General features: G+C 51.2%; 1 protein-coding gene across 4 annotated transcripts in view; it reads left to right on the top strand.

Moving 5' to 3' along the window:
* Positions 1 to 27,715, top strand: part of usp16 (ubiquitin specific peptidase 16) — an 85,939-nt gene that overhangs the window by 7,956 nt on the left and 50,268 nt on the right. For all 4 annotated transcript variants that reach the window (XM_063050961.1, XM_063050959.1, XM_063050958.1 and 1 more), the window contains one exon: positions 17,688 to 17,777. In XM_063050961.1, the coding sequence (XP_062907031.1) occupies positions 17,717 to 17,777 (61 nt within the window). In that variant the 5' untranslated portion in view covers positions 17,688 to 17,716. The remainder of the gene's footprint in view (positions 1 to 17,687; positions 17,778 to 27,715) is intronic.

Here is a 27,715-nt window from a genome sequence, read left to right as displayed (position 1 = left end):
CACTGGTATATCGCACCTGAGGAGATTGCGACCCGGTGGCTGGGGACCACTGGTATATTGCACCTGAGGAGATTGCGACCCGATGGCTGGGACCGCTGGTATATTGCACCTGAGGAGACTGCGACCCGGTGGCTGGGGACCACTGGTATATTGTACCTGAGCAGATTGTGGCCCGGTGGCTGGGGACCGCTGGTATATTGCACCTGAGGAGATTGGGGCCCCGTGGCTGGGGACCACTGTTATATTGCACTTGAGGAGACTGTGGCCCGGTGGCTGGGGACCACTGGTATATTGCACCTGAGGAGATTGCGGCCCGGTGGCTGGGGACCACTGGTATATTGCACCTGAGGAGACTGCGACCCAGTGGCTGGGGACCACTGGTATATTGCACCTGAGGAGATTGGGGCCCGGTGGCTGGGGACCACTGGTATATTGCACCTGAGGAGACTGTGGCCCGGTGGCTGGGGACCACTGGTATATTGCACCTGAGGAGGTTGTGGCCCTGTGGCTGGGGACCACTGGTATATTGCACCTGAGGAGATTGCGGCCCGGTGGCTGGGGACCACTGGTATATTGCACCTGAGGAGACTGTGGCCCGGTGGCTGGGGACCACTGGTATATTGCACCTGAGGAGACTGTGGCCCGGTGGCTGGGGACCACTGGTATATTGCACCTGAGGAGATTGTGGCCCGGTGGCTGGGGACCACTGGTATATTGCACCTGAGGAGATTGGGGCCCGGTGGCTGGGGACCACTGGTATATTGCACCTGAGGAGAATGGGGCCCGGTGGCTGGGGACCACTGGTATATTGCACCTGAGGAGATTGGGGCCCGGTGGCTGGGGACCGCTGGTATATTGCACCTGAGGAGATTGCGGCCCGGTGGCTGGGGACCACTGGTATATTGCACCTGAGGAGATTGCGGCCCGGTGGCTGGGGACCGCTGGTATATTGCACCTGAGGAGATTGCGGCCCGGTGGCTGGGGACCACTGGTATATTGCACCTGAGGAGATTGCGGCCCGGTGGCTGGGGACCACTGGTATATTGCACCTGAGGAGATTGGGGCCCGGTGGCTGGGGACCACTGGTATATTGCACCTGAGGAGACTGTGGCCCGGTGGCTGGGGACCACTGGTATATTGCACCTGAGGAGACTGTGGCCCGGTGGCTGGGGACCACTGGTATATTGCACCTGAGGAGACTGCGACCCAGTGGCTGGGGACCACTGGTATATTGCACCTGAGGAGATTGTGGCCCGGTGGCTGGGGACCACTGGTATATTGCACCTGAGGAGACTGTGGCCCGGTGGCTGGGGACCACTGGTATATTGCACCTGAGGAGGTTGTGGCCCTGTGGCTGGGGACCACTGGTATATTGCACCTGAGGAGATTGGCCCGGTGGCTGGGACCTGGTATATTGCACCTGAGGAGACTGCACCAGTGGCTGGGGACCACTGGTATATTGCACCTGGAGGAGAGTTGGGGCCCGGTGGCTGGGGACCACTGGTATATTGCACCTGAGGAGATTGGGGCCCGGTGGCTGGGGACCACTGGTATATTGCACCTGAGGAGTTTGGGGCCCGGTGGCTGGGGACCGCTGGGGTATATTGCACCTGAGGAGGTTGCGGCCTGGTGGCTGGGGACCACTGGTATATTGCACCTGAGGAGACTGTGGGCCCGGTGGCTGGGGACCACTGGTATATTGCACCTGAGGAGACTGGGCCCGGTGGCTGGGGACCACTGGTATATTGCACCTGAGGAGGTTGTGGCCCTGTGGCTGGGGACCACTGGTATATTGCACCTGAGGAGATTGGGGCCCGGTGGCTGGGGACCACTGGTATATTGCACCTGAGGAGACTGCGGCCCGGTGGCTGGGGACCGCTGGTATATTGCACCTGAGGAGGTTGCGGCCCGGTGGCTGGGGACCACTGGTATATTGCACCTGAGGAGATTGGGGCCCGGTGGCTGGGGACCACTGGTATATTGCACCTGAGGAGATTGCGGCCCGGTGGCTGGGGACCACTGGTATATTGCACCTGAGGAGACTGCGGCCCGGTGGCTGGGGACCACTGGTATATTGCACCTGAGGAGATTGGGGCCCGGTGGCTGGGGACCACTGGTATATTGCACCTGAGGAGACTGTGGCCTGGTGGCTGGGGACCACTGGTATATTGCACCTGAGGAGGTTGTGGCCCTGTGGCTGGGGACCACTGGTATATTGCACCTGAGGAGATTGCGGCCCGGTGGCTGGGGACCACTGGTATATTGCACCTGAGGAGACTGTGGCCCGGTGGCTGGGGACCACTGGTATATTGCACCTGAGGAGACTGTGGCCCGGTGGCTGGGGACCACTGGTATATTGCACCTGAGGAGGTTGTGGCCCTGTGGCTGGGGACCACTGGTATATTGCACCTGAGGAGATTGGGGCCCGGTGGCTGGGGACTGCTGGTATATTGCACCTGAGGAGACTGCGACCCGGTGGCTGGGGACCACTGGTATATTGCACCTGAGGAGAATGGGGCCCGGTGGCTGGGGACCGCTGGTATATTGCACCTGAGGAGATTGCGGCCCGGTGGCTGGGGACCACTGGTATATTGCACCTGAGGAGACTGCGACCCAGTGGCTGGGGACCACTGGTATATTGCACCTGAGGAGATTGGGGCCCGGTGGCTGGGGACCACTGGTATATTGCACCTGAGGAGACTGTGGCCTGGTGGCTGGGGACCACTGGTATATTGCACCTGAGGAGGTTGTGGCCCTGTGGCTGGGGACCACTGGTATATTGCACCTGAGGAGATTGCGGCCCGGTGGCTGGGGACCACTGGTATATTGCACCTGAGGAGACTGTGGCCCGGTGGCTGGGGACCACTGGTATATTGCACCTGAGGAGACTGTGGCCCGGTGGCTGGGGACCACTGGTATATTGCACCTGAGGAGGTTGTGGCCCTGTGGCTGGGGACCACTGGTATATTGCACCTGAGGAGATTGCGGCCCGGTGGCTAGGGACTGCTGGTATATTGCACCTGAGGAGACTGCGACCCAGTGGCTGGGGACCACTGGTATATTGCACCTGAGGAGAATGGGGCCCGGTGGCTGGGGACCGCTGGTATATTGCACCTGAGGAGATTGGGGCCCGGTGGCTGGGGACCGCTGGTATATTGCACCTGAGGAGAATGGGGCCCAGTGGCTGGGGACCGCTGGTATATTGCACCTGAGCGGATTGGGGCCCGGTGGCTGGGGACCACTGGTATATTGCACCTGAGGAGATTTGGGCCCGGTGGCTGGGGACCGCTGGTATATTGCACCTGAGGAGGTTGCGGCCTGGTGGCTGGGGACCACTGGTATATTGCACCTGAGGAGATTGCGGCCCGGTGGCTGGGGACCACTGGTATATTGCACCTGAGGAGATTGCGGCCCGGTGGCTGGGGACCACTGGTATATTGCACCTGAGGAGATTGGGGCCCGGTGGCTGGGGACCACTGGTATATTGCACCTGAGGAGATTGGGGCCCGGTGGCTGGGGACCACTGGTATATTGCACCTGAGGAGACTGTGGCCTGGTGGCTGGGGACCACTGGTATATTGCACCTGAGGAGGTTGTGGCCCTGTGGCTGGGGACCACTGGTATATTGCACCTGAGGAGATTGCGGCCCGGTGGCTGGGGACCACTGGTATATTGCACCTGAGGAGACTGTGGCCCGGTGGCTGGGGACCACTGGTATATTGCACCTGAGGAGACTGTGGCCCGGTGGCTGGGGACCACTGGTATATTGCACCTGAGGATGGGCCCGTGGCTGGGGACCACTGGTATATGCACCTGAGGGGGCCCCTGGGGCCACTGGTATATTGCACCTGAGGAGATTGAGGAGATGGGGCCCGGTGGCTGGGGACCACTGGTATATTGCACCTGAGGAGACTGCGGCCTGGTGGCTGGGGACCACTGGTATATTGCACCTGAGGAGACTGCGACCCGGTGGCTGGGGACCACTGGTATATTGCACCTGAGGAGATTGGGGCCCGGTGGCTGGGGACCACTGGTATATTGCACCTGAGGAGACTGTGGCCCGGTGGCTGGGGACCACTGGTATATTGCACCTGAGGAGATGTGGCCCGGTGGCTGGGGACCACTGGTATATTGCACCTGAGGAGGTTGTGGCCCTGTGGCTGGGGACCACTGGTATATTGCACCTGAGGAGATTGGGGCCCGGTGGCTGGGGACTGCTGGTATATTGCACCTGAGGAGACTGCGGCCCAGTGGCTGGGGACCACTGGTATATTGCACCTGAGGAGAATGGGGCCCGGTGGCTGGGGACCGCTGGTATATTGCACCTGAGGAGATTGGGGCCCGGTGGCTGGGGACCACTGGTATATTGCACCTGAGGAGAATGGGGCCCGGTGGCTGGGGACCACTGCTATTTTGCACCTGAGGAGATTGGGGCCCGGTGGCTGGGGACCGCTGGTATATTGCACCTGAGGAGATTGCGACCCGGTGGCTGGGGACCACTGGTATATCGCACCTGAGGAGATTGCGACCCGGTGGCTGGGGACCACTGGTATATTGCACCTGAGGAGATTGCGACCCGATGGCTGGGACCGCTGGTATATTGCACCTGAGCGGATTGGGGCCCGGTGGCTGGGGACCACTGGTATATTGCACCTGAGGAGATTTGGGCCCGGTGGCTGGGGACCGCTGGTATATTGCACCTGAGGAGGTTGCGGACTGGTGGCTGGGGACCACTGGTATATTGCACCTGAGGAGATTGCGGCCCGGTGGCTGGGGACCACTGGTATATTGCACCTGAGGAGATTGCGGCCCGGTGGCTGGGGACCACTGGTATATTGCACCTGAGGAGATTGCGGCCCGGTGGCTGGGGACCACTGGTATATTGCACCTGAGGAGATTGGGGCCCGGTGGCTGGGGACCACTGGTATATTGCACCTGAGGAGATTGGGGCCCGGTGGCTGGGGACCACTGGTATATTGCACCTGAGGAGACTGTGGCCTGGTGGCTGGGGACCACTGGTATATTGCACCTGAGGAGGTTGTGGCCCTGTGGCTGGGGACCACTGGTATATTGCACCTGAGGAGATTGCGGCCCGGTGGCTGGGGACCACTGGTATATTGCACCTGAGGAGACTGTGGCCCGGTGGCTGGGGACCACTGGTATATTGCACCTGAGGAGACTGTGGCCCGGTGGCTGGGGACCACTGGTATATTGCACCTGAGGAGGTTGTGGCCCTGTGGCTGGGGACCACTGGTATATTGCACCTGAGGAGATTGGGGCCCGGTGGCTGGGGACCACTGGTATATTGCACCTGAGGAGACTGCGGCCCGGTGGCTGGGGACCGCTGGTATATTGCACCTGAGGAGGTTGCGGCCCGGTGGCTGGGGACCACTGGTATATTGCACCTGAGGAGAATGGGGCCCGGTGGCTGGGGACCGCTGGTATATTGCACCTGAGGAGATTGGGGCCCGGTGGCTGGGGACCGCTGGTATATTGCACCTGAGGAGATTGCGGCCCGGTGGCTGGGGACCACTGGTATATTGCACCTGAGGAGAATGGGGCCCGGTGGCTGGGGACCGCTGGTATATTGCACCTGAGGAGAATGGGGCCCGGTGGCTGGGGACCGCTGGTATATTGCACCTGAGGAGGTTGCGGCCCGGTGGCTGGGGACCACTGGTATATTGCACCTGAGGAGATTGGGGCCCGGTGGCTGGGGACCACTGGTATATTGCACCTGAGGAGATTGGGGCCCGGTGGCTGGGGACCACTGGTATATTGCACCTGAGGAGATTGGGGCCCGGTGGCTGGGGACCGCTGGTATATTGCACCTGAGGAGGTTGCGGCCCGGTGGCTGGGGACCACTGGTATATTGCACCTGAGGAGAATGCGGCCCGGTGGCTGGGGACCGCTGGTATATTGCACCTGAGGAGATTGCGGCCCGGTGGCTGGGGACCGCTGGTATATTGCACCTGAGGAGATTGTGGCCCGGTGGCTGGGGACCGCTGGTATATTGCACCTGAGGAGATTGGGGCCCGGTGGCTGGGGACCACTGGTATATTGCACCTGAGGAGATTGGGGCCCGGTGGCTGGGGACCGCTGGTATATTGCACCTGAGGAGACTGCGACCCGGTGGCTGGGGACCACTGGTATATTGTACCTGAGCAGATTGTGGCCCGGTGGCTGGGGACCGCTGGTATATTGCACCTGAGGAGATTGGGGCCCGGTGGCTGGGGACCCTGGTGCTGGCACCTGAGGAGACTGTGGCCCGGTGGCTGGGGACCACTGGTATATTGCACCTGAGGAGATTGCGGCCCGGTGGCTGGGGACCACTGGTATATTGCACCTGAGGAGATTGCGGCCCGGTGGCTGGGGACCACTGGTATATTGCACCTGAGGAGACTGCGACCCGGTGGCTGGGGACCACTGGTATATTGCACCTGAGGAGATTGGGGCCCGGTGGCTGGGGACCACTGGTATATTGCACCTGAGGAGATTGGGGCCCGGTGGCTGGGGACCACTGGTATATTGCACCTGAGGAGATTGCGGCCCGGTGGCTGGGGACCACTGGTATATTGCACCTGAGGAGACTGCGACCCAGTGGCTGGGGACCACTGGTATATTGCACCTGAGGAGATTGGGGCCCGGTGGCTGGGGACCACTGGTATATTGCACCTGAGGAGACTGTGGCCTGGTGGCTGGGGACCACTGGTATATTGCACCTGGGGAGGTTGTGGCCCTGTTGTTGGGGACCACTGGTATATTGCACCTGGGGAGGTTGTGGCCCTGTGGCTGGGGACCACTGGTATATTGCACCTGAGGAGATTGGGGCCCGGTGGCTGGGGACTGCTGGTATATTGCACCTGAGGAGGTTGTGGCCCTGTGGCTGGGGACCACTGGTATATTGCACCTGAGGAGATTGCGGCCTGGTGGCTGGGGACCACTGGTATATTGCACCTGAGGAGACTGTGGCCCGGTGGCTGGGGACCACTGGTATATTGCACCTGAGGAGACTGTGGCCCGGTGGCTGGGGACCACTGGTATATTGCACCTGAGGAGGTTGTGGCCCTGTGGCTGGGGACCACTGGTATATTGCACCTGAGGAGATTGGGGCCTGGTGGCTGGGGACCACTGGTATATTGCACCTGAGGAGACTGCGGCCCGGTGGCTGGGGACTGCTGGTATATTGCACCTGAGGAGGTTGCGGCCCGGTGGCTGGGGACCACTGGTATATTGCACCTGAGGAGATTTGGGCCCGGTGGCTGGGGACCGCTGGTATATTGCACCTGAGGAGGTTGCGGACTGGTGGCTGGGGACCATTGGTATATTGCACCTGAGGAGATTGCGGCCCGGTGCCTGTGGACCACTGGTATATTGCACCTGAGGAGATTGGGGCCCGGTGGCTGGGGACCACTGGTATATTGCACCTGAGGAGATTGCGGCCCGGTGGCTGGGGACCACTGGTATATTGCACCTGAGGAGACTGTGGCCCGGTGGCTGGGGACCACTGGTATATTGCACCTGAGGAGATTGGGGCCCGGTGGCTGGGGACCACTGGTATATTGCACCTGAGGAGAATGGGGCCCGGTGGCTGGGGACCACTGCTATTTTGCACCTGAGGAGATTGGGGTCCGGTGGCTGGGGACCGCTGGTATATTGCACCTGAGGAGATTGCGACCCGGTGGCTGGGGACCACTGGTATATCGCACCTGAGGAGATTGCGACCCGGTGGCTGGGGACCACTGGTATATTGCACCTGAGGAGATTGCGACCCGATGGCTGGGACCGCTGGTATATTGCACCTGAGCGGATTGGGGCCCGGTGGCTGGGGACCACTGGTATATTGCACCTGAGGAGATTTGGGCCCGGTGGCTGGGGACCGCTGGTATATTGCACCTGAGGAGGTTGCGGACTGGTGGCTGGGGACCACTGGTATATTGCACCTGAGGAGATTGCGGCCCGGTGGCTGGGGACCACTGGTATATTGCACCTGAGGAGATTGCGGCCCGGTGGCTGGGGACCACTGGTATATTGCACCTGAGGAGATTGCGGCCCGGTGGCTGGGGACCACTGGTATATTACACCTGAGGAGATTGGGGCCCGGTGGCTGGGGACCACTGGTATATTGCACCTGAGGAGATTGGGGCCCGGTGGCTGGGGACCACTGGTATATTGCACCTGAGGAGACTGCGGCCTGGTGGCTGTGGACCACTGGTATATTGCACCTGAGGAGACTGCGGCCTGGTGGCTGGGGACCACTGGTATATTGCACCTGAGGAGATTGGGGCCCGGTGGCTGGGGACCACTGGTATATTGCACCTGAGGAGATTGGGGCCCGGTGGCTGGGGACCACTGGTATATTGCACCTGAGGAGACTGTGGCCTGGTGGCTGGGGACCACTGGTATATTGCACCTGAGGAGGTTGTGGCCCTGTGGCTGGGGACCACTGGTATATTGCACCTGAGGAGATTGCGGCCCGGTGGCTGGGGACCACTGGTATATTGCACCTGAGGAGACTGTGGCCCGGTGGCTGGGGACCACTGGTATATTGCACCTGAGGAGACTGTGGCCCGGTGGCTGGGGACCACTGGTATATTGCACCTGAGGAGGTTGTGGCCCTGTGGCTGGGGACCACTGGTATATTGCACCTGAGGAGATTGGGGCCCGGTGGCTGGGGACTGCTGGTAGATTGCACCTGAGGAGACTGCGACCCAGTGGCTGGGGACCACTGGTATATTGCACCTGAGGAGACTGCGGCCCGGTGGCTGGGGACCACTGGTATATTGCACCTGAGGAGAATGGGGCCCGGTGGCTGGGGACCACTGGTATATTGCACCTGAGGAGACTGTGGCCCGGTGGCTGGGGACCACTGGTATATTGCACCTGAGGAGGTTGTGGCCCTGTGGCTGGGGACCACTGGTATATTGCACCTGAGGAGATTGGGGCCCGGTGGCTGGGGACTGCTGGTATATTGCACCTGAGGAGACTGCGACCCAGTGGCTGGGGACCACTGGTATATTGCACCTGAGGAGAATGGGGCCCGGTGGCTGGGGACCGCTGGTATATTGCACCTGAGGAGATTGGGGCCCGGTGGCTGGGGACCACTGGTATATTGCACCTGAGGAGAATGGGGCCCGGTGGCTGGGGACCACTGCTATTTTGCACCTGAGGAGATTGGGGCCCGGTGGCTGGGGACCGCTGGTATATTGCACCTGAGGAGATTGCGACCCGGTGGCTGGGGACCACTGGTATATCGCACCTGAGGAGATTGCGACCCGGTGGCTGGGGACCACTGGTATATTGCACCTGAGGAGATTGCGACCCGGTGGCTGGGGACCACTGGTATATTGCACCTGAGGAGATTGGGGCCCGGTGGCTGGGGACCACTGGTATATTGCACCTGAGGAGACTGCGGCCTGGTGGCTGTGGACCACTGGTATATTGCACCTGAGGAGACTGCGGCCTGGTGGCTGGGGACCACTGGTATATTGCACCTGAGGAGATTGGGGCCCAGTGGCTGGGGACCACTGGTATATTGCACCTGAGGAGATTGGGGCCCGGTGGCTGGGGACCACTGGTATATTGCACCTGAGGAGACTGCGGCCCGGTGGCTGGGGACCGCTGGTATATTGCACCTGAGGAGGTTGCGGCCCGGTGGCTGGGGACCACTGGTATATTGCACCTGAGGAGAATGGGGCCCGGTGGCTGGGGACCGCTGGTATATTGCACCTGAGGAGATTGGGGCCCGGTGGCTGGGGACCGCTGGTATATTGCACCTGAGGAGATTGCGGCCCGGTGGCTGGGGACCACTGGTATATTGCACCTGAGGAGAATGGGGCCCGGTAGCTGGGGACCGCTGGTATATTGCACCTGAGGAGAATGGGGCCTGGTGGCTGGGGACCGCTGGTATATTGCACCTGAGGAGGTTGTGGCCCCGTGGTTGGGGACCGCTGGTATATTGCACCTGAAGAGATTGGGGCCCGGTGGCTGGGGACCACTGCTATTTTGCACCTGAGGAGATTGGGGCCCGGTGGCTGGGGACCGCTGGTATATTGCACCTGAGGAGAATGGGGCCCGGTGGCTGGGGACCACTGGTATATTGCACCTGAGGAGAATGGGGCCCAGTGGCTGGGGACCACTGCTATTTTGCACCTGAGGAGATTGGGGCCCGGTGGCTGGGGACCGCTGGTATATTGCACCTGAGGAGATTGCGACCCGGTGGCTGGGACCGCTGGTATATTGCACCTGAGGAGACTGCGACCCGGTGGCTGGGGACCGCTGGTATATTGTACCTGAGCAGATTGTGGCCCGGTGGCTGGGGACCGCTGGTATATTGCACCTGAGGAGATTGGGGCCCGGTGGCTGGGGACCACTGGTATATTGCACCTGAGGAGACTGTGGCCCGGTGGCTGGGGACCACTGGTATATTGCACCTGAGGAGATTGCGGCCCGGTGGCTGGGGACCACTGGTATATTGCACCTGAGGAGACTGCGACCCAGTGGCTGGGGCCACTGGTATATTGCACCTGAGGAGATTGGGGCCCGGTGGCTGGGGACCACTGGTATATTGCACCTGAGGAGACTGTGGCCTGGTGGCTGGGGACCACTGGTATATTGCACCTGAGGAGGTTGTGGCCCTGTGGCTGGGGACCACTGGTATATTGCACCTGAGGAGATTGCGGCCCGGTGGCTGGGGACCACTGGTATATTGCACCTGAGGAGACTGTGGCCCGGTGGCTGGGGACCACTGGTATATTGCACCTGAGGAGACTGTGGCCCGGTGGCTGGGGACCACTGGTATATTGCACCTGAGGAGGTTGTGGCCCTGTGGCTGGGGACCACTGGTATATTGCACCTGAGGAGATTGGGGCCCGGTGGCTGGGGACTGCTGGTAGATTGCACCTGAGGAGACTGCGACCCAGTGGCTGGGGACCACTGGTATATTGCACCTGAGGAGAATGGGGCCCGGTGGCTGGGGACCGCTGGTATATTGCACCTGAGGAGATTGGGGCCTGGTGGCTGGGGACCGCTGGTATATTGCACCTGAGGAGAATGGGGCCCAGTGGCTGGGGACCGCTGGTATATTGCACCTGAGCGGATTGGGGCCCGGTGGCTGGGGACCACTGGTATATTGCACCTGAGGAGATTTGGGCCCGGTGGCTGGGGACCGCTGGTATATTGCACCTGAGTAGGTTGCGGACTGGTGGCTGGGGACCACTGGTATATTGCACCTGAGGAGATTGCGGCCCGGTGGCTGGGGACCACTGGTATATTGCACCTGAGGAGATTGCGGCCCGGTGGCTGGGGACCACTGGTATATTGCACCTGAGGAGATTGCGGCCCGGTGGCTGGGGACCACTGGTATATTGCACCTGAGGAGACTGTGGCCCGGTGGCTGGGGACCACTGGTATATTGCACCTGAGGAGATTGGGGCCCAGTGGCTGGGGACCACTGGTATATTGCACCTGAGGAGATTGGGGCCCGGTGGCTGGGGACCACTGGTATATTGCACCTGAGGAGACTGCGGCCCGGTGGCTGGGGACCGCTGGTATATTGCACCTGAGGAGGTTGCGGCCCGGTGGCTGGGGACCACTGGTATATTGCACCTGAGGAGAATGGGGCCCGGTGGCTGGGGACCGCTGGTATATTGCACCTGAGGAGATTGGGGCCCGGTGGCTGGGGACCGCTGGTATATTGCACCTGAGGAGATTGCGGCCCGGTGGCTGGGGACCACTGGTATATTGCACCTGAGGAGAATGGGGCCCGGTGGCTGGGGACCGCTGGTATATTGCACCTGAGGAGAATGGGGCCCGGTGGCTGGGGACCGCTGGTATATTGCAGCTGAGGAGATTGGGGCCCAGTGGCTGGGGACCACTGCTATTTTGCACCTGAGGAGATTGGGGCCCGGTGGCTGGGGACCACTGCTATTTTGCACCTGAGGAGATTGGGGCCCAGTGGCTGGGGACCGCTGGTATATTGCACCTGAGGAGATTGCGACCCGGTGGCTGGGGACCACTGGTATATCGCACCTGAGGAGATTGCGACCCGGTGGCTGGGGACCACTGGTATATCGCACCTGAGGAGATTGCGACCCGGTGGCTGGGACCGCTGGTATATTGCACCTGAGGAGACTGCGACCCGGTGGGTGGGGACCACTGGTATATTGTACCTGAGCAGATTGTGGCCCGGTGGCTGGGGACCGCTGGTATATTGCACCTGAGTAGGTTGCGGACTGGTGGCTGGGGACCACTGGTATATTGCACCTGAGGAGACTGTGGCCCGGTGGCTGGGGACCACTGGTATATTGCACCTGAGGAGATTGCGGCCCGGTGGCTGGGGACCACTGGTATATTGCACCTGAGGAGATTGGGGCCCGGTGGCTGGGGACCACTGGTATATTGCACCTGAGGAGACTGTGGCCTGGTGGCTGGGGACCACTGGTATATTGCACCTGAGGAGGTTGTGGCCCTGTGGCTGGGGACCACTGGTATATTGCACCTGAGGAGATTGCGGCCCGGTGGCTGGGGACCACTGGTATATTGCACCTGAGGAGACTGCGACCCAGTGGCTGGGGACCACTGGTATATTGCACCTGAGGAGAATGGGGCCCGGTGGCTGGGGACCACTGGTATATTGCACCTGAGGAGACTGTGGCCCGGTGGCTGGGGACCACTGGTATATTGCACCTGAGGAGGTTGTGGCCCTGTGGCTGGGGACCACTGGTATATTGCACCTGAGGAGATTGGGGCCCGGTGGCTGGGGACTGCTGGTATATTGCACCTGAGGAGACTGCGACCCAGTGGCTGGGGACCACTGGTATATTGCACCTGAGGAGAATGGGGCCCGGTGGCTGGGGACCGCTGGTATATTGCACCTGAGGAGATTGGGGCCTGGTGGCTGGGGACCGCTGGTATATTGCACCTGAGGAGAATGGGGCCCAGTGGCTGGGGACCGCTGGTATATTGCACCTGAGCGGATTGGGGCCCGGTGGCTGGGGACCGCTGGTATATTGCACCTGAGGAGAATGAGGCCCAGTGGCTGGGGACCGCTGGTATATTGCACCTGAGCGGATTGGGGCCCGGTGGCTGGGGACCACTGGTATATTGCACCTGAGGAGATTTGGGCCCTGTGGCTGGGGACCACTGGTACATTGCACCTGAGGAGGTTGTGGCCCCGTGGCTGGGGACCACTGGTATATTGCACCTGAGGAGATTGTGGCCCGGTGGCTGGGGACTACTGGTATATTGCACCTGAGGAGACTGCGACCCAGTGGCTGGGGACCACTGGTATATTGCACCTGAGGAGACTGCGGCCCGGTGGCTGGGGACCACTGGTATATTGCACCTGAGGAGATTGGGGCCCGGTGGCTGGGGACAACTGGTATATTGCACCTGAGGAGGTTGTGGCCCCGTGGCTGGGGACCACTGGTATATTGCACCTGAGGAGGTTGTGGCCCCGTGGCTGGGGACCACTGGTACATTGCACCTGAGGAGAGTGGATTGCTCCACGCTTAGCCAATCACGCATTTTATTTTAAAAAAAGCCTGCTAGCTCTTGCCCTCTGCTGCTCTGGCTGTTGCAGCTGAAGACAAACATCCAAAGCACCCAAAAGTGGGAAAAGCAACTTTTTAAAAAGCTGCTCGCTCCTGCTCTCTGCTCCCGAGATCGCAGAGGAAACAGAATCATTGTAATAGTAAGGGTTTCAGCTATCAGGTTAGTTTGGGAAAGGGGGTGATGGGGCTGATCTTTTTGTCTGAAAGAAAGTTGAGATTTGATTGAGATGTGCAGGATGGGTTCAGAAGGGGTGAGGAGGAGCTGTTTCCATTAGATGTTTTAAGGAGGAGGAGAGCAGATGAGTACCTAAGTATATGTATGTTGGTAATATAGAGTCATAGCGTACTAGAATACAGAAATAGGCCTTTGCTTATTAGTGCATGCTTACTGGAGCTTCTGTCTTGTACTACCTACCTGCACCCAGACCATAACCCTGCGTACTCCTCCCATCCATGTATCTTTTTATTTTGATTGGATGGAAATTTATTAGAAATCAGGAAGTGAGATAACATTGTTTTCCTTGAAGCAGAGTAGGCATCGGAGGTTTCCATAAAAATTTGCACAATTATGAATGAGTTCTGTGGTGTTAAACATTTCTCTGTATCATTTTTCTCCAATGTGACGGACAAGTGCAAGCTTTACTGTAAGCTCGTGTAGACTGTGGCTTTTGTTTTTCATTTCATCCTTCTGCAAAAGACAAATGATTGGCATTATTTTGCCAATTTGGTCTTGAATGTCCCCAGAACCTGTTCCGTTTTCTCACGACCGAAAAGGGTCTGGCGGTGACGAGCGCGAGAATATGGTGGAAAACTGAAAGTAAAAGGTAGGATGAGTTTAATAGTTGGTAGGAGTGGAGGTCGCAGGGTGCGTATATCAGAGAATCAGTTTCTGTGCTGTGTTTCTTTCGGGCTCTCAACCATGTTTACTCTCCCCACTGCCACTTTCTCCGATGATCATTGGTTCTGTAGAGTCAAGATCACAAACATTGAAGAGCTCCGAGAAGAGCTTAGATATGTTGTTTGTTAATTAGTTGAATAATTGACATGAGCAGATATGAACTGCTCCATGTATCTATCGAAGTTTCTCTTAAATGTTACTATTGAACCCACATCTATCACTTCTTCTGGCAGCTCATGCCTCATTCGCATTACCCTCTGAGTGAAGAAGTTTCCCCTCAGATTCCCCTTAAATGTCTCATCTTTTACCCTAAACCTGTGACGTCCTATGACGTCTAGTTCTAGTCTCACCCAACCTGACGGGGCGGTGCGGGGGGAGTCTGCATGCATTCTCCTGATCTACACCTTTCATAATTTTGTATACATCTGTAAAATCTCTCCAGGGAATAAAGTTCTCGCCTATTCAACATTTTCCTTTAACTCGGGTCTCCGAGTCCCGACGACATCCATGTAAGTAATTGTGTAGGTAGGTGACCAGAGCTGCACATAATACTCTTAAATTCTGTCTCACCAACATCCAGTACATTGTCAGCGTAACATCCCACTCCTGTACTCAGTACCTTGATTTGTCAAAGCAGTATACTAAAACCTCTTCATAACCCTATTTACTTGTGATGCCACTTTCAAATTTTGAATCTGTAATCCCAGGTCCCTTTGTTCTGCTGTACACCTCAGTGCCTATGCATTCACTGTTTAAGATTCACCCTGTTTTATCCTCCCAAAATGCAACTCCTCACAATTGTCTGCATTAAATTCCATCAGCCTTTTTTTAAAATTTAAGTCCATTTTCCCAGCTGGATAGCACAAAGGTTGGGAGTATAGTGGACAGTGAGAAAACTACAAGCTTTAACAGCCTTTTTTGCTGTCCACTATGCCCCCAGTATTTGTGTCATCCACAAATTTGCTAGTTGAGTTTATCATGTTATCATCTGAATCCTGCAGATGATAAACAACAACAGACCCAGCACTGATACCTCTGGCACTCCACTGGTCACAGGCCTCCAAACAGAGAGACCACCATCTACTACTACTCTCTGGCTTCTGCCAGTAGGCCAATGTTGGATACAGTTGGCTTCTTCATCCCAAATCCCATTGAACTTTATGGGTTAGCCTCCCACGCGGGATTTTTTTTTAAAGGCCTTGCTAAAATCCATGGAGACCACATCCACCACCTTTCCTTCAACAACCTTCTTGTTAACCTCCTTGGAAACTTCCTCAAAAAAAATTCTTAAAGATTGGTTAGATATGATCTACCATTCACAAAGCCATGTTGACTGTTTCTAATCGCGTCCTGCCTATCCAAATACTTATCCTGCCCCTTAGAATGATTTTGAATAATTTACCCATTATTGGTGTCAGGCTCACCAGCCTACAATTTCTTGGTGTATTCCTTGAGGTTTTCTTGAACAACGGAACAACATTCTGGCAGCTCATCTTGTGGCTAAGGATATCTCTACCAGGGCTCCTGCAATATGGCGGGGGAGCAAAGTAGTACGGTTGTTGGAAATGTGAAATAAAACAGAAAATTTTGGAAAACCAAGTCAGATATCATCTGGGGAAGGAGATAGTTAAGGCTTCGAGTCAAGCTTCTGATGAAAGTTCGTTGGCCTGAAATGTTACCTCTGCTTCCCTTTCCACAGGTATTGCCGGAAGGAAAGTGAGGCAAATCCTTTTTGTAGGTGGATTTTGGCTGCCTGCAGAAGCAGGATCACTGAGACTTCTCAAAAGGAAATTATATAGGTGCTTGAGGGAAAATAAATTCAGTGTAACAGTGAAGTTGGACTGCAAGGATAACTTCACGAGTCAAAATTGACTTGATCTGCTTTCTCTGCTGTGACTATTTTGTTAACTCTACACTTATTCTTTGGTGGGATTGTAACAAAGTACCAAATGGATCACAACCACATAGGTTGGTCCAGCAAGCAAATAGATTGTGATCTATTTGGCTACAATCAAATAAGTTGTACAACCAATATTTTCCCCAGGTACCAAAATAGTTCGTAACCGAATAATTATGACCAAATAGACTGCAACCAATATTTTCACAGCTGTTTTTAAATAGCAACACAGCAGTTCTTGTTCCCTGAATTCCACCCAGTATTCAAAGCCAGAACTCTTTTTTTCCCTCAGACAAAAGAGGAGTATGCCAAAAATTCACCCCTTTGTCTTCAAGTTGATAGAAGTTCTAAATATCTAAAATATCCTGCTGACTACACTTGATGGATTCTGGTATTTATATCCAGGGTTGTTTTAGAAGTCAGGAAAGAGGCACAAGCCTTGTCGTAGTCATAGTCATACTTTATTGATCCCGGGGGAAATTATTGCTACGCAATTGTTTTATTGAGAGTTGGTAGAACAGAGAAACAGACAGTGGGGAGGGGGGTCTACTCGGTGACAGAGACAAAGGAACAAAGATGGTACCTAGCACCTAGCATACAACAGCCATGTTTATACCGCAGGGATAAGAAAAATTCCATTCAAATCTGTGGATAAGAGACAGACAATTAGAAAGTACTCATTTGAACACTGCCATACCAAGTTAACTAATGAAAAACCACTTATTCAAGTAATGCAGAATAAAGAAACTTCAAGAGCTTTCCAGTATTATACTTTCTATAGCCACTAGAGGCGTATTAAACTTGTGTGCATATAACTTGCTGCCCGTTACACCACGGGCACTTAGGGCAGCAATGAAGGACCTATCTACGTATGTATGTATAAGAGCTACTTAAAATACAAGCAGATAATTAATTGGTAAACTGCAAAGAAAATAACAATTAAACAGTTTAATCTAAGAATGAAACAGTCATACAACAGAGTCTTTGTAAGAGTTTTATTGTTCTGATACAATGAAAATTGTTTTGGTTAGAAAAAACATTAATTTAAAAATTATTAAAATAAATAGCTGAAAACATTAAAGTATGTTTAAAAAACCTTACTTTTCCATCATCTCCCATTTATAAGTGAAGATTCTGGTTCCTTCGCTGGACGGAGACAAGTGATAGACATAACAACATCTTGAGTTGTTTATTTTGAGATTCTAGCAGGATCAGAAGTGTAAGCGTTGAATGTCATCAGTCCCCTTTGCAACCTGGTGACAGATAGCTTAATTCAGCCGATTATCTTCAGTTGTGCATTTTTTCAGATGCTTCATCTTACAAGTTTTTCTTTTTTTTTAAGGTTATTGAAACCTAGTAAACAGCATTGGAATGGGAAAGAAGAAGGAAAGACTGAGTTCTACTCAGGATGATGAGGCATCTGATAATCATGGTAATAAAATGCTTTGTTTCATAGAACAGTACAGGTACTTTGGCTCACAATGTTGTGCCAACCTTTTAATCTACTCAAAATCAGACACTTCCCTCCCACCATTTTGCTTTCATCTATGTAGCTATCTGATAGTCTCAAAAGTCCCTAGCGCATCTGCTCTACCAACATGCCTGGTAATGTATTCAATCCACTTACCACTCCCCTATACTTTCCTCCACTCACCATACAATTATGCCCTCTCGTATTAGGCATTGCTGCTCTGGGAAAAAAGGTGCTGGCCATCCACTCTCTTTGCTTCTTATCATCTTAATGACCTCTAATCAATTCACCTCTCTTCTTCCTCTGCAAAGAGAAAAGCCCTACCTTGCTGAACCTTTACTCAAGACATGCTGTCTAATCCGGGCAGCATCCTGGTATAGCTCCTCTGCGCCCCCTCTCAAACTTCCACATCCTTCCTATATGAGGTGACCAGAACTGAACACAATACCCCAGGTGTGGTCTAAACAGAGTTTTATAGGGCCGCAGTTTTACCTCGTGGCTTCTGAACTCAGTCTCCCGACTAATGAAGGTCAACACACCTTCATACGCCGCCTTAACCATCCTATCAACTTATGCGGCAACTTTGAGGGATCTACGGACATGGACCACAAGATCCTTCTGCTTCTCCACACTGCTAAGAATCTGCCATTAGCCTTGTATTTTACCTTCCAAAATGAATCACTTCACACTTATAGGCATTGAACTTCATCTGCCACCTTTCGGCCCAGCTCAGCATCCTATTAATGTCTTGTTGTAACCCACGATAACCTTCTACATTATCCACAACACCACCAGCCTTTGTGTTATCTGCAAACTTACTAACCCACCCTTCCACTTCTTCATCTAAGTCATTTATAAAACTCACAAAGAGCAGGGGTCCCTAACAGAACTTTGTGGGAACCGCTAGTCACTGACCTTCAGACAGAATACATTCCATTTACTATACATCTCTGCCTTTTGTGGGCAAGCCAGTTCTGAATCCACACAGCCAAGTTTCCATGGATCCCATGCCTTCTCATTTTCTAAATAAGCCTACCATGGGGAACCTTATTGAACATCGTACTAAAATCTTTATATACCACATCTACTGTTCCTCCTTCAGCAATTCGTTTGGTCACATCCTCAAAGAATTCAGCTAGGCTCGTGAGGCACGGCTTGCCCCTCACAAAGCCATACTGTCTATCCCTAATCAGATTATGCTTCCCCAAATGCTCGTAAATCCTGTCTCTAAGAATCCTCCCAAATAGTTTGCCCACCACTGATGTAAGAGTCACTGGTCTGTAATTCCCAGGGTTATTCCTAATACCTTTCTGAACAAAGACTTTAGATTTAGAGATACAGCATGGTAGCGGGGCCTTCTGGCCCAACAAGCACGTGCCACCCAATTACACCCAATGACAAATTAACCTACTGATCCATTCATCTTTGGAATGTGGGAGGAAACCAGAGCACCTGGAGGAAACACACGTCACGGGGACAATGTACAAACTTACAGAAAGTGGTGGGATTGGACCGTGTTTATGGCATTGTAATAGCATTATGCTAACCACAAGGAATAACACCCCCCTTCCCCCTGCTCCCCAATCTTCTGGTACTACTCTCATGGGCAGTGAGGATGCAAGGATAATTTCTAAAGGTTCAGCAATCGTTTTCCCTTGCTTCCTGTAGTATCCGGTCATACGCTGATTTCATATTCGTAAAGGTCCCTCTCACTGGTGAATACTGAAGCAACATATTCAATAAGGACCTCCCCTACCTTGGCTTGCACCAGACGCATGTTTCCTCTTTTATTCCTGATCAGTCCTAAGCTCACTCTGTTCTTCACTTACATGTAGAAGGCCTTGGGGTTTTCCTTTATCCTACTTGCAGGCCTGCTTATGTCCCCTTAAGCTCCTTCTTGATTACCTTATAGCTTTCGAATCCAGTCTGATCTTTTCTTCCTAAACCTTAAGGATGCTTCCTTTTTCTTGACTATAAGTTCCACTTCTCTTGTCAACCATGGTTCCTTCACCCGACCACTCTTTACCTACCTCTTAGGGACAAGCCAATCCAGAGCCCCATTCTAGTGCTCCCTAAGCAACCTCACATTTCTGTTGTTTATTTCTGAGTTACATCTGTTCTCAATTTATACTCTCAAGTTCCTGCGGAATAGCATCATAATTAGTCCTCTCCCAATTAAATACTTCACCATGTTGTCTGCTCCTATCCTTGTTCAAGGCTATGGTAAAGGTGAGGGAGTTGTCATTGTCTCTGAAATGCTCACCTACCAAGAGATCTGTCACCTGACCAGGTTCATTGGCTAGTACTAGATCTAGTATGGCCCCTCCTCTAGTTGGTCAGTTCACATGTTGTGTCAGGAATCCTTCCTAGACTCGCCAAATGAATTCTGCTCCACGTTAACCTTTTGCACTAAGGAGGTGCCAACCGATTTTAGGCAAGTTGAAGTCACCAGTGACAACAACCTGTTATTGTTGCAACTTTCCAAAACAGGTGCAAAAGATGCAATCGTGACAACAACCCTGTTATTTTTGCACATTTGCCTCTTGATCTGCACCTCAGTGTCTATTGCCATGGGTGGAGAGGGTGATTCTATAGAATACTCCGACAGTGATTGCTCACTTCCTGTTTCTGACTTCCACCCACACTGAATCAGGAGACAATCCCTCCACAATGAGCTCCCTTTCTGCAGCTGCAATACTATCCCTGATTAGCAATGTCATCACTCCTCCACCTCTTTCACTTCCCTCCCTGTCACTTTTGAAACATCTAAATCCTGGAACATCCAGCAGCCATTCCTGCCTTTGTGACAGCCAGATTTCTGAAATGGCCACAACTGATCCATGCTCTAAGTTCATCAGCTTTGTTCCAGCTACTGCTCATGTTAAACTAAACACATTTCAACTAATCCAACTGATTGCATTTATGCCCTATTCACTGCCTATCCTTTCTTATAGTATCTCTACCCATTATGTCTGCCTTTACACCAACTATTCCTATTACTGATTCCCACTCCCCTGCCAGCCTGATTTTAAACCCTCCAAAAGCTCTAGCCAACCTGCCCACAAGGACATTGGTCAGGTATAACCCAGCATTTTCGTACAATATGTACCTTCCCTAGAAGAGATCCTAATGATCCACAAATCTGAAACCGTGCCCCCTTAGCAATTCTTCAGCGACTCATTCATCTGCCAAATCATCCTTTTCTTACCCTCAATGGCTCATGGTACAGAGATGGCTACATTTGAGGTCCTGCCTTTTAACTTCCTACCTAGCTCCCTATATTCACTCTACAGGACCTCATCCCTTTTCCTCCCTATGTTGTTGGTGTCAATATGTTCCATAACTTCTGGCTGCTATCCCTCCCTATTAAAAATGCTGAGGACCTGATGTGAGACCCTGGTACTTGGGAGACTTCATACCACTCAAATTTCTTACCACAGGAGCCTAGATTATACCTCATCGGGTCCTGTCAGCTTGCTCTGATACCACCTCCTTTCTAATGGTAACTTGTTCCAGATTTTCCAGGTTTTGAATAATTTTTTTCCAGGTTCAATGTATTTCTCCTCAGTAAACATAGATGTGAAATATTTATTTAGGAACTCACCTCTGTTCTGTGACTCCATTTTATTTTCAAGGGCCCTACTCTTTCCTTGGTTACTTTTTTTACACTTAATCTATTTACATTATATTTTGCAATTTTTAAAAAATTTACTTTTTCCTTCTGTTGTTCTTGTATGTTTTTAAATGTTCTCCTAAGCTTTCTATGCTCCTATTCGGCCTTTCCCATTTGTAGTTCTCTATTACCAGCACCATTCTCCTTTCCAGCTCTTGATATCCCTTAACATCAAAGGTTCCTTAGACTTGCTGTCCTCGGGGGAATTTATTGGCCTTGAAGTCTTTCTACCTTCACTTCTGATTGACTTCCACTTCAGAGTTGCTGCTCCTGATCTGCTTTTGCCAGATTTTGTCATATTTAGTTTGGTTTTCCCCTAATTCAGGATCTAAATCTCAGTCATCCGTATCCTTTTCTCATAACTGCATTGAAGCTTTACAGTTATAGTCACTATGACCAAAATACTCTTCTATTGTCACTACCTCACCTTATATTCCCAAAGATTAGGTCTAGCACTGCCCTTTTGTTGAACAATATGTATGCTGACTCCAAAAATCTCGCCTCAGTCCACTTGAATAATTCCATCCTCTCTGAATCCTCTCACGCTAATGTGATCCCAGTTAATATTGGGGAAGTTGAAAACCTTGTTACAATAACCTTTTTCTTACATTGTATACTTTAAGTCATGCTCTCTTCTCATTAGTACCATCAAGGACGCTGGACAGGAGCATGAAGACCCACAGTCAGCATTTTAGTAACATGGTCTTCCCCTTAGTCATCAAGTTTCTGAACAGTCCATGAACATCAGCTCAGAATTCTTCTTTTGTACTATTTATTTACTTGTTATAACTTACGGTAATTTTTAAGTTGAAGTTGAAGTTCAAGTTTACTTGTCATACAACCATACATGAATACTCATGAATAGAGACAAACACGGTTACTGTAGGGCCAAGGTGCAAAACGCAGTACCAACAGTCATACACAGCACATATAAGACAACAGTAAAATACAGTCACCCAAAGTATAGTCCAAGTTCCTGAGCCCATGAATGTTGCAGCAGTCTGCAGTCAAACACTCTACATTTTGTCTTCTGCCAAGCAAATACTGGAGGGCTGCACTGACTCCAGCACGTACACCGTGCCACACCCACTCCGCCCCTCTCCTGGTTGGCTGTAAACAGGCGATATCGCGGTTTGAGGTCTAGTCCTCACTGACCGAAGCCACGCAAATCCCCTGTCGTCTGTGCCCGCCATTCACCAATAAAAGTGAATTGGACTTGCAGCATTCTTCATTACCAATAACTTACAATCACAAGAAAAGCAAATAAGATGATCACTTGCTGATAAACTGCACACTGACTCTTCTCTGCTGCAGGCAGCTGCAGGGTTCGCACCAAGTCCAGCTGCTTCAGTTTCTCCACCATTAGGCAAATAGACCTACAGTACTTAAGTTCTTAATGTCCGGCAGGGTCTTTCAATCGTAAAGAAAAATGCATTTTTTAAAAAAAAAACAATAACACCTTTGGTTGGCATCGTAGCAGCTGCTGCGTACGAGTGTGCTGCTATCTTACCAGAACCAGCTTATGTTCTTGCACTGTCACAAAACCACAAATTTTACAACATATGTCAGTGGTAATGAACCTAGTTCTGATTTTAACTCACTTCTGTGATTTAGCTCTGTCAGCTGTTGACTGTCAGGTCAATAGGAATCTCAGTGCAAATGATTTCATTTGAAGAACTTTTTGAGAATATCCTCCCTCATTACTGCAATAATGGAATGCTTAATTAATATTGTAATGTTACATCCTGTTTTATATTCACCCCATCATGTCTAAAAATTCTACACCCTGGAATGTTGATAGTCTCTGACAGGAATAATATCATATTCCCAACAACTAAGTTATTCAACCTGTCTTGGTCTCTTGCATTAGAATAGAAGCAGTGGATTCTAATGTATTCTATTTGCCTTATCACATCTGTGCATGTTCTGTCCACTCTATTGACTGAATTTTGTTTCTTATTTAACTGTAGCTTCCCCTCCACCAACTGTTCATCAGTCTTTTCCATTTTCCTGCCAAATTAGTTTAAATCCTCTCCAACAATAGCTAGCAAACCTCCACCTCCAATACAGGTTCAACTTACTTAGCTTATTTAACCTGTTTGGTTTTGCGTAGAATGGTCCCAATGACCCAGAAATCTTAAACCCTCCTGCACCCTCTTTTAGCTGCATGATCACCTTGTTTGTCCTCTCATACTTGCTGCCACTTAGAACTGTGTAATTCAGGGATTGCAACTTGAGGCCCTTTCATTTAATCTGCTAATTAGGTCCTTAAATGGTACAAGACCTCTGTGTCTGTTATTGATATTGATGTAAGAACATTTCATTGATGATGTTTTCCCAACACCTTTAGAATACCAGGCAACCAATTTATGACAGTGTCAGCTCCATTGGGATTTGCATGTATGTCAGCACAAGTGCCTGTCTGTTCTCCTCACAATTGAGTTTCTGACCATTAATCGCTTTAGAACACCTCCTGCTCCTTTTATGCATCTGAGTGGTCCACAGTGCCTTGATCTTAGTTCTGGCTCGACTCCCCAGATACAATTCCAAAATAGAGAAATGGTTTTGGAATAAGATAAAGATTTAGATTCAAGATTGTTTCATGTTATTTCCAGTACACAAGCATAAAGGAGAATAGATAATTGTCACCTCCTTCAAGTCAGTGTTTAGTAGATGCACCTTTGGCAACAATTACAGCCTTGAGTCTGTGTGGAAAGGTCTCTTATCAACTTAGCACATTTGGACACTGTAATTTTTCCCCATTCTTCTTTACAAAACTGCTCAAGCTCTGTCAGATTGCATGGGAATTGTAAGTGAACAACCCTTTCAAGTTTAGCCACAAATTCTTAATTAGATTGAGGTCTGGACTCTGAATTAGCCATTTCTGGACATTAACTTTGTTGTTTTTAAGCCATTCCTATGGAGCTTTGGCTTTCTACATGGGGGTCATTGTCCTGCAGGAAGACAAATCTTCTCCTGGGTCCCAATTCTTTGCAGACTGCACCAGGATTTCCCTGTATTTTGCCGCATTCATTTTACCCCCTACCTTCACAAGCCTTCCAGGACTTGCTGCTGTGAAGCATCCCCACAGCTTGATGCAACCACCAGCGTGCTTCACAGTAGGGATGGTGTGCTTTTGATGATGTGCAGTGTTTGGCTTACACCAAACATAGCTTTTAATCTGATGTCCAAAAAGCTCAATTTTGGTTTCATCAGACTGTAGAACCTTCTTCCAGCTGACTTCAGGATCTCCTATATGCCTTCTGGCAAACTCCAGCCAAGATTTCATGTGAGTGTTCTTGCAACAGTGGCTTTTGCTTTGCCAGTCTTCCATAAAACTGTGACTGGTGAAGCACTTGGGCAACAGTTGTTGTATGTGCAGTCTCTCCCATCTCAGTCATTGAAGCTTGCAGCTCCTCCAGAGTTATCATAGGTCTCTTGGTGGCCTCCCTCATTCGTTCCCTTCTTGCATAGTTACTCAGTTTTTGAGGACAGCCTGCTCTAGGCAGATTTACAGCTGTACCATATTCTTTCTATTTCTTTGCGATTGACTTAACTGTACTCCAAGGAATATTCAGTGACTTGAAAATTTTCTTGTATCCATCTCCTGAAATGTGCTTTTCAATAACCTTTTCTTGGAGTTGCTTGGAGTGTTCCTTGTCTTCTTGGTGTAGTTTTTGCCAAGGTACTGACTCACCAGCAGTTGGACCTGTCTGTCTGTCTGTCTGTATCTTGTTTTACGGCGGTTGGCATCCAGCTTAATGGTGCATTACCGCCACCCTCTGCCCCAGAATGTGCACTAGACATACATTCTAAATCCCTTCACCCAATTGCGCACACACACACACACACAAACCTACACTTCACCCTCCCATCTTTGACCATCCTAGTATCCTATTCCTGTTTATTCGTCATATTCTATAAAAAACCCCTGTACCCCTTAAAAACGCTAAAAATACCCGGACTTGTGCTCTCTCACCCATGCCCAGCAACCTTTTTAATGTAAATTCCTGCATCCCCAACTCCCTTAATTTATTTCTCATCATCTCTCTCTGTATCCCATACTTCCTGCAACTCAGAACTACATGTTCTACTGACTCCTCTTCCTGACATTCCTCACACAATCCTGTCTGGTGTTTCCCTATCATTTTCAATGTTTTGTTTAATGCACAGTGCCCCAGCCTTAACCTAGTCCACACAATTTCCTCTCTTCTGTTTCCATTACCTACCCTAGTAACTGCAATACTCTTTTGTATTTGATATAAATGCCTCCCTTTCCCCTCCCTGTCCCATCTTTCTTGCCACATTCGGTTGACTTTTTCCCAGATTACACACTTAACCTCTGCTTTACTGATACTAATGTGCATTTCCACATTTTCTTTCTTTAACGCCCTCTTTGCCAACTCATCCACCCTCTCATTCCCCTTCACCCCTACATGTGCTGGAACCCATAGAAATTTTACCTGACCTCCCTGATTTGCAATTCTTGTAACTAACTGAAGGACTTCATAAAGTACATCTTGCTGACTGTTTGTGTGAAAAGACTTTAAACTTGCTAGAACTGAGGATGAATCTGAACATATCAATGCTTTGGATGGTCTGGCTTTCTGCACCCATTGCAATGCAACCAACACTGCCAGCATCTCCACTGTAAACACCCCTAACTTATTAGATGTTCTTCTGCTGATTCCAATTTCTTTCGCTGGTATTACCACCCCAAACCCTGTCACTCCTGTTTCAGGTTCCTTCGCACCATCTGTATAAATGTGAGTATAATCACTATACTTTTCCATCACATGACAGTTAAATGCATTTACCAAATCTGTTTTATATCTTTCTTTCCTTTTTACCTCTAACAAATGCCAGTCTATGTCAGGCCATACAAGCTTCCATGGAGCTACAACCGGATAAACTACTGAAGGACTTATCCTCAGATCAAACACTCCACATTCTTTCGCGATATCATTCCCTACCCGACTAAAGGTATCCCTCTGAAACCTCCCATTTTCCCAGCACTCCTGCAACACTCCTTTAGTAGGGTGAGAATCATTGTGCCCCTGCAAGTTAGCCCAGTAGTTTGCCATCAGTTGCATCCTTCTTAGTTCCAAAGGCATTATTCCCATTTCTACCTGTAGGGCTGACACTGGTGACGTTTTAAAAGCCCCACTGCACACTCTCAAGGCCTGAGCCTGAATCACATCCAGTTTCCTTATAAGAGACCTAGCTGCTGATCCATATACTATATTTCCATAATCCAATACAGATCTTACTAAAGCCACATACATTCTCTTCAAAGCTGAACAACTTGCTCCCCATTCCCTACCAGTCAAACATCTCATCACATTTATTACTTTTTTACATTTCTCCTCAACTTTCCTGATATGGTCTGCCCATGTTAATCGTGAATCAAATATAACTCCCAGAAATTTAAATGATGCAACCCTTTCTAATTCAACCCCATACATCCTTAACAACTTCTCTACCTCAACCGTTTTCCTGGTAAAAAATACAGTTTGAGTTTTATCTACTGAAAATCTACATCCCCAATCATAACCCCACTCCATCACTTCATCAATTGCTTCTTGTAGTTTCCTGATTATATAGTCCATGTTCCTGCCTCTTTTCCACAAGGCCCCATCATCCGCAAACAGTGACCTACCTATATCCACTGGTACCTTTGTGAAGACATCATTGATCATAATCATGAAAAGTAATGGGCTAATCACACTACCTTGAGGTGTGCCATTTTCCACTATGTACTGTTTTGATAATTCTGATCCAATCCGAACTTGAATTTTTCTACCAAACAAAAAATCTTTAATCCAATTAAAAACTCTCCCACCAACCCCCATCTTGTGCAGTTTAATTAATAATCCTTCCTTCCACATCATATCATAGGCTTTTTCAATGTCAAAGAACACTGCCACTACTGACTCTCTATTTGCCTGGGCCTTCCTTATTTCAGTCTCTCACATAATCACTGAGTCCATGGAATTCCTTCCCTTTCTAAAACCACTCTGATAACTTGCCAGCATTCCCCTTTTCTCAAGCTCATATGATAACCTTTCTGTTATCATCCTTTCCATTATCTTACATATACTTGATGTTAATGCAATTGGTCTGTAGCTAGTGGGTTTTGACAGATCCTTGCCAGGCTTCCTTATTGGAATTACTACTGCTTCTTTCCATGCACTTGGTAATCTTCCCTCCTCCCACACTCTGTTAT

Source organism: Mobula hypostoma, chromosome 6 (assembly GCF_963921235.1).
Source record: "Mobula hypostoma chromosome 6, sMobHyp1.1, whole genome shotgun sequence".
NCBI classification, from domain to species: Eukaryota; Metazoa; Chordata; class Chondrichthyes; order Myliobatiformes; family Myliobatidae; genus Mobula; species Mobula hypostoma.
This window is presented reverse-complemented; position numbering and strand designations above follow the sequence as displayed.